This window comes from Mandrillus leucophaeus, unplaced genomic scaffold (genome assembly GCF_000951045.1).
Source record: "Mandrillus leucophaeus isolate KB7577 unplaced genomic scaffold, Mleu.le_1.0 Scaffold230, whole genome shotgun sequence".
NCBI lineage: Eukaryota > Metazoa > Chordata > Mammalia > Primates > Cercopithecidae > Mandrillus > Mandrillus leucophaeus.
This window is the reverse complement of record NW_012102366.1, coordinates 1,090,229-1,098,111: the sequence shown is the minus strand read 5'-3', so window position 1 is coordinate 1,098,111 and position 7,883 is coordinate 1,090,229. Positions and strand designations below refer to the sequence as shown.

Here is a 7,883-nt window from a genome sequence, read left to right as displayed (position 1 = left end):
AGTCCCAGCTACTCGAGAGGCTGAGGTGGGAGGTTCGCTTGAGTCCAGGAGTTCAAGGCTGCAGTGAGCCATGATCGTGCCCCTCCAAGTCTGGGCAACAGAGCAAGATCTTATCTCTAAAAAAAGGAAAAGAAAAAAAAGAAAAGGATTGAAAGGGAGAAACGAGCTGATTGTTAGGGATTGGACCCAGCTCCAATTATGTCAACAAGAGGTACATTTCTGGTAGAATTTTACCCTTGGTGTACAAAAACTTATCAAATAGCTCAGCAGGGGCTGGGTGTGGTGGCTCAAGCCTGTAATCCCAGCACTTTGGGACACCAAGGCAGGCGGATCACTTGAGGCCAGGAGTTCAAGACCAGCCATGGCCAACATGGTGAGACCTCATCTCTACTAAAAATATAAAAATTAGCTGGGCGTGGTAGCGCGTGCTGGTAGTCCCAGCCACTCGGGTGGGTGAAGCAAGAGAATCACTTGAACCCAGAAGGCAGGGGTTGCAGTGAGCCACGTTCGCACCACAGCACTCCAGCCTGGGCGACAGAGCAAGACTGTTTCAACAAACAAACAGGTTGGGCGCGGTGGCTCACACCTGTAATCCCAGCACTTTGGGAGGCTGAGGCGGGCAGATCATGAGGTCAGGAGATTGAGACCATCCTGGCTAACACGGTGAAACCCTGTCTCTACTAAAAATACAAAAAAATTAGTCGGACGTGGTGGTGGGCGCCTGTTACTCGGGAGGCTGAGGCAGGAAAATCACGTGAACCTGGAAGGCGGAGCTTGCAGCGAGCCGAGATTGCACCACTGCACTCTAGCCTGGGCGACAGAGCGAGACTCTATCTCAAAACAAACAAATCCGCCGGGCGCGGTGGCTCAAGCCTGTAATCCCAGCACTTTGGGAGGCCGAGACAGGCGGATCACGAGGTCAGGAGATCGAGACCATCCTGGCTAACCCGGTGAAACCCCATCTCTACTAAAAAATACAAAAAACTAGCCGGGCGAGGTGGCGGGCGTCTGTAGTCCCAGCTACTCGGGAGGCTGAGGCAGGAGAATGGCGTAAACCCGGGAGGCGGAGCTTGCAGTGAGCTGAGATCCGGCCACTGCACTCCAGCCTGGGCGACAGAGTGAGACTCCGTCTCAAAAAAAAAAAAAAAAAAAAAAAAAAAAAAACCAAAAAAGCTCAGCCGGGTGTGGTGGCTCACACCTATAATTCCAGCACTCTGGGAGGCCAAGGTGGGAGGATCGCTTGAACCCAGGAGTTCAAGATCCATCTGGGCAACATAGGAAACTGTGTCTCTACAAAAAATTAAGAATTAGCCAGGCATGGTGGTGCATGCCTGTAGTCCCAGCTACTTGGGAGGCTGAGGTGGGAGAATCACTTGAGCCTGGAAGGTTGAGGCTGCAGTGAGCTGTGATTGCACCATTGCACTCCAGCCTGGGTGACAGAATGAGACCCTGTCTCCAAAAAATAAAATAAAATAAGCTTGATGTATTTAGGTTTTGCTCAGTTACCTGCTAGTAATAATTATAACAATAATTTGACCCAGAAACACATTGTTTTTAACACTGAAAGATTTATGATCCCAGGAAATAAAACCAATACAATGTCAAAGGTGTGTCACTTCTACCTCCAAACCTATTTTCAGGGAAGTAAGCCTAAGTTTAAAGCAATGGGTCCAGTTGTTAGTCTCAAAAAAAGATCCTGCCTGCTATTTTCTGGGTGTTTCAAGATTTTGTAGGCACTGGGTGGTGTCTTTATTCTACCATGTTATTTTATACTAAGAATTGCACTTAGAGCTTTAAATATTGAGGTACTTCCCCAGAAAACATATCGAGCATATTATTTGAAACTGTAACTAACACAGTTTAAAAAGCACTGAATACTGAGTTTCCCAACTTCGCAAACACATTTCATAAATGTATTTTGGTTGTATAAATATACAATAGGGTAGGCAAAAAAGGCTTTCAAACACACAGCTATATCATGTTAGCATAAATTTCTGTGGGGGATGTGGATGGAAATAAGAGAAGACTCAAAATTCCCAACTGCTAAAAGTGAGTCCCAGGATCTATTTAAAAAGTGAGTCGGGCATGGTGGCGCATGCTTGTAATCTCAGCACTTCGGGAAGCTGAGGTGGGAGGATCGCTTGAGCCCAGGAGTTCAAGACTAGCGTGGACAATATAGTGAGACCCCATCTCTAAAAAAAAAAATTAAAAAATTAGCCGGGCGTGCTGGTGCATGCTCTGTAGCCCCAGCTACTCAGGAAGCTGAGGTGGGAGGATCGTCTAAGCCCAGGTGTTTGAAGCTACAGTGAGGTATGATTACGCCACTATACTCCTGAGCAGCAGAGCAAGACTCTCTCTCTTTAAAAAAAAATACATTAACTATGACCAGGCATGGTAACTCATGCCTGTAATTCTACCACTTTGGAAGGCCGAGGCAGGTGGATCACTTGAGGTCAGGAGTTTGAGACCAGCCTGGCCAACATGGTGAAACCCCATCTCTACTAAGAATACAAAAATTAGCCAGAAATCGGGAGGCGGAGGTTGCAGTGAGCCGAGATTGTGCCACTGCACTCCAGTCTGGGCAACAGAGCAAGACTCAGTCTCAAAAAAAACGTTAAGGCTGGGCGTGGTGGTTCACACCTGTAATCCCAGCACTTTGGGAGGCCGAGGCAGGCAGATCACCTGAGGTCAGGACTTTGAGACCAGCCTGGCCAACATGGCGAAACCCTGTCTCTACCAAAAACAAAAAAATTAGCCAGGCACGCGCCTGTAATCCCAGCTACTCAGGGGGCTGAGGCAAGAGAATGGCTTGAACCCAGGAGGCGGAAGTTGCAGTGAGCTGAGATTGCACCACTGTACCCCAGCGTGGGCAACAGAGCAAGGCTCTGTCTGAAAAAGAAAAAAAAAAGCATTAAATAAATAAATAACAAATAGTTTACACGGTGAACTTGGCCCAGGCCCTGGAGGCTTCCTGTATGCTGTTCTCCCTTCCAGGTCCCTGCAGCCCTGGCCCTCTGGCCCAGTTGCAGAGCCGCCAGCGTGAGTACAAGCTGGCTGCCCTCCACGCCAAGCAGCAGGGAGATACCGCTGCTGCCGCCAGACACTTCCGCGTGGCTAAGGTGCGTCCAGCCCGACGGACAGGACTGGAGGGATGGGGCAGGATGCTTCCCACATGCCCCGGTGGCAAAGCACCCGGGCTGCTGGGTCAGGCCGACCCAAATTTGCATCCTAGCCTGGTCACTCCCTAGCAATAGTTTGCTGTAAGTCTTGGAGCCTCAGTTTATCCCCTCTGTGAAATGGGCACGTGTGTTGGAAGAGGATTAAGCAAGATGGCACAAACGGAAGGGAGGGAGCTAGAAGTCCTCGGTGCCATGCCAGGGCCCGGAGGCTCCCCACGAGGTCCCAGCCCCCAACTGCACCTCCTCTTCTGATCTCTTCCTTCTCCCAGAGCTTTGATGCTGTCTTGGAGGCCCTGAGCCGGGGGGAGCCCGTGGACCTCTCCTGCCTGCCGCCGCCACCCGGTGAGGACTCTGCCATGCCCACTCTCTGGGATGGTTTCAGGCATACACTAAGTTCTCCTTGATGCTGCCACCCCTGTTGGTCAGGCCCAGAGACCACCCTCAGGCCAGACCAGCTTGTTGGGGATGCAGCATGCAAGCCCCTCATTGGCCTGGACCTCTCTGTCCCCAGACCAGCTGCCCCCAGACCCACCGTCACCACCGTCGCAGCCGCCGACTCCCGCTACGGCGCCCTCCACACCAGGTAGGTTGTGGGACCCTTTGGGGTCGGGGGCAGGCTTGAAGCCAGACTGTCTACCCGTCCCTTGACTCTTAACCTTGTCCCCCTGTCTGGCCCAGAGGTCCCCCCACCCCCGAGGACCCTGCTGGAGGCGCTGGAGCAGCGGATGGAGCGGTACCAGGTGGCCGCAGCCCAGGCCAAGAGCAAGGGGGACCAGCGGAAAGCTCGAATGCACGAGCGCATCGTCAAGGTGCCGCGGGGGTTCCGGGGGAGGTGGGGCGAGCAGGCAGCCCCAGAGCCCTCCCACAAGCAGCCCTAACACCTGTGGCCCTTGCAGCAATACCAAGATGCCATACGAGCTCACAAGGCTGGCCGAGCCGTGGATGTCGCTGAATTGCCCGTGCCTCCAGGTAGGCCTCGCTCCGGTAGGCTCCGCCCCAGTAGGCCCCACCCCCAGTAGGCCCCACCCCAGTAGGCCCCGCCCCCAGCAGGCCCTGCCGCTGGCAGACTGTGCCCCAAGCTCCTGTTCCTCCAGCCTGTGAGCCTTGGCAGATGCTATTACTCCCCATGGCACAGGCTCAGGGATCTGAATACAACATATTCAGGGGTTCTGTAAACTTGTTAATCAGTGGGAGCTTGACATTGGACATGATGTAAGGGTCTGCACCCTAGAAATTGGCAAACTGGCTGGACGTGGCTGTTCACGCCTGTAATCCCAGCGCTTTGGGAGGCTGAGGTGGGAGCATCACTTGAGGTCAGGAGTTCAAGACAAGCTCGGGCAACATGGCAAGACCCCGTGGCTACAAGAAATTTAAAAATTAGCCTGGTATGGTGGCGCACGCCTACAGTCCCACTCCAGATCATGCCACTGTACTCCAGCCCCGGCAACAGAGCGAGATCCTGTCTCAAAAAAAATAATAAAAAACAAACACACAAAAAAATATAAAAGTAAAGGCCCAACACTCTGTAGGTGGGGGAGGAATCTGCATCTCCACCATAATGGTGTGAGTTGGTCTCCATCCTGACACACAGTAACTAGGCCTCGACTGGCCGCCCAGGCTTCCCCCCCATCCAGGGCCTGGAGGCCACCAAACCCACCCAGCAGAGTCTGGTGGGTGTCCTGGAGACTGCCATGAAGCTGGCCAACCAGGATGAAGGCCCAGAGGATGAAGAGGATGAGGTGCCTAAGAAGGTTTGAGGGTTGGGGCCGGGCGCAGTGGCTCACACCTGTAGTCCCATCACTTTGGGAATCCAAGGTGGGAGGATCGCTTGAGGCCAGGAGTTTGCGACCAGCCTGGGCCACATAGTGAGACCCCCATCTCTGCAAAAAATGTTTTAAAAATTAGCCAGGCATGGTGGGACTCACCTGTAGTCCCTGCTACTTGGGAGACTGAGGTGGGAGGATCGCCTGAACTAAGGAGCTCAAGGCTGCAGTAAGCCATGGTCGTGCCACTGTACTCTAGCCTGGGCAACAGAGCAAGACTTCATCTCCAAGACAAACTAAAAAAAAAAAAAAATGTTTGGTGAGAATTGCTTGAACCAGGAGGCAGAGGTTGCAGTGAGCCAAGATCGTGCTACTGCACTCCAGCCTGGGCGATACAGCAAGACTCTGTCTCAAAAATAAATAAATAAATAAATAAAAAATAAGGTGTTTGGAGCCAGGGGCTTCGGGTGAGGCAGGGGAGTAGCAAAGTCCTGGGAGCCCACTAAATGACCACTGTTGTCAGTGTCAGACCCTGATCCTTGGGGACTGGACTCATAACAGGTGCTACGAAATCTCTTAACATCCTCTCTCTTCCTCCACAGCAGAACAGCCCTGTGGCCCCCACAGCCCAGCCCAAAGCCCCACCCTCAAGGGCTTCCCAGTCAGGATCAACCCCAGCAGCCAAAGCAGCCCCCAAAGCCACGTCCACCAGAGGTAGGTGCCCCCACTCCCTGCCCCAGCTCCCTGTAGTCTGGCTGTGGCCTGGGCAGCACCCATAGCAGCTCCTATGCCCACAGCCCAGCAGCAGCTGGCCTTCCTAGAGGGCCGCAAGAAGCAGCTCCTGCAGGCTGCACTTCGAGCCAAGCAGAAAAACGACGTGGAGGGCGCCAAGATGCATCTGCGCCAGGCCAAGGGACTGGAGCCTATGCTGGAGGCCTCGCGCAATGGGCTGCCTGTGGATATCACCAAGGTGAACCCTCTGGGCTTGTGGGAACTGCCCAGGCACCCACTGGTCAGGCTCCTGCCCCTTAGCAGCCACGTGAACTGAAGTGTATTAGTCAGGGTCCAGCTGCTGTAACAAATAGATCCTCCCAAGACAGTGGCTGAAATGAGACAGACATTTATTATGTTTCTTGCATGTACCACTTAGGGCAGTCTGGGCTTTGCAAATGGGAGGTCCTTCAGGTCCTGAGTTCCTTCCACCTTACTGCTTTGCTGCACCTGAGGGGTTGTCCTTGTCCACATGATCCAAGTGGATCCTGTCAGAAGGATTAGAGAAAGAAGCAGAGCTAGTAGTCCCTTTTAAAGGAAGTGACATCACCATTGCTTGCCTCCCATTGGCCAGAACTAAGTCACATGGCCACATTTAGCCACAGAGGAGCCTGGAACATGTAGTCTCTTGGTGCACTGTGTGACCAGCCTGAGCTCCATTACTAGGGAAGGGAAGGGGATCAGATTTGGGGAGAGGCTTAGATTCTGCCACTTTGGACAGGACCATTCCTTTCTCTCTGAGCATCATTTTTCTCCTTGGGGAAGTGGGGATGGCAACCCCCGCCTCAAAGAAAGACAGCCAGGTTTCTTCATGTGATAGAATAGTACTCATAATAGGAAACATTTGAGGAGCTTGAACTGGGCGCCCAGCAAAGGCCACCCAGTTCAAGGAAGTGACATCACTTTTGCTTGCCTCCCATTGGCCCAAACAGTCACATGGCTACATTTAGCCTCCGAGGAGCCTGGGACATGTAGTCTTTGCTGGGCACTGGAGACATGGCCTTGAGCAAAAAAGGCAAAAATTCACACTCTCTCTGGACATGGTGGGTCACACCTGTAATTCCAGCTACCTGGGAGGCTGAGGTGGGAGGATCGCTTGAGGCCAGGAGTTCAAAACCAGCTTGGGAAACACAGTGAGACTCACTGTTATGGAGTGGATGTTCTAATTGAGAGACCACAAGAAACACACAAATATACAGCACCTTATCACAGCCCATGAAGCCTGCACCATCTGCCCCATCACCTCCCTTGCCTGGTCTCTTTTTTGTTTTGTTTTGAGACAGAGTCTCGCTCTGTTGCCCAGGCTGGAATGCAGTAGTGCGATCTCAGCTCACTGCAAACTCTACCTCCCAGGCTCAAGTGATTCTCCTGCCTTAGCCTCCCGAGTAGCTGGGACTACAGGCATGCACCACCACGCCTGGCTAATTTTTGTATTTTTAGTAGAGATGGGGTTTCATTATGTTGGCCAGGCTGAACTCCTGACCTCAGGCAATCCACCTGCCTCGACTTCCCAAAGTGCTGGGATTACAGGCATGAGCCACTGTGCCCGGCCTGCCTGGTCTCTTTCACCTGCCCCCTTGCTCACTCTCCCCTTTGCTGTCTGGTAGCCTCAAACACTAGGCACTCTGCAACCTCAGGGCCTTTGCACATGCAGTTCCCTCTGCCTGAATGCTTTTCCCACAGACACCTGTATGGTTCACTTTCTCCCCTCATTAGGTCTCTGCTCAGACATCAGCATCTCCAGGAGGCCTACCCTGACCTGTCTAAAATCCCTCCCTGTCACCCAGATCCCTCTGCTCCTCCTCCCAACTCTGCCTTTCCCTGTGGCATGTATCACCTTCTACTCTCTTATATGATTTACTTATTTCTTCTGATTATTGCCCATCTCCTACAAGAGAATGTCAGCCCCACGAGGGCAGGGATTTTGTTCTCTCTTCTTCATCCCTGTGTTCCCAGCCCCAGAGCAGAGCCTAGTGCACAGCAGAGGCTCCATACATGATTTCTCCAACTCTTGAGCTCAAGACATGAGCCACTGCCCCTGGCACCATACATGATTTCTGGGGTGACTGAAGGATGCCTTTGTTAAGTGGGACAATGGAAGGATCAAGAAGAAAGAACAGGCGGGGCGCGGTGGCTCAAGCCTGTAATCCCAGCATTTTGGGAGGCCGAG

The 7,883-nt window shown here is 52.7% G+C and overlaps 1 protein-coding gene across 2 annotated transcripts in view; it reads left to right on the top strand.

Annotated features, from left to right (window-relative positions):
* The window catches only part of CC2D1A (coiled-coil and C2 domain containing 1A), a 20,520-nt gene that overhangs the window by 6,210 nt on the left and 6,427 nt on the right, over window positions 1-7,883 (top strand). For both annotated transcript variants that reach the window (XM_011981798.1, XM_011981797.1), the window contains exons 6-13: window positions 2,995-3,119; window positions 3,449-3,521; window positions 3,691-3,762; window positions 3,858-3,988; window positions 4,076-4,148; window positions 4,797-4,930; window positions 5,545-5,656; window positions 5,740-5,912. In XM_011981798.1, coding sequence (XP_011837188.1) covers window positions 2,995-3,119; window positions 3,449-3,521; window positions 3,691-3,762; window positions 3,858-3,988; window positions 4,076-4,148; window positions 4,797-4,930; window positions 5,545-5,656; window positions 5,740-5,912 — 893 coding nt within the window. The remainder of the gene's footprint in view (window positions 1-2,994; window positions 3,120-3,448; window positions 3,522-3,690; window positions 3,763-3,857; window positions 3,989-4,075; window positions 4,149-4,796; window positions 4,931-5,544; window positions 5,657-5,739; window positions 5,913-7,883) is intronic.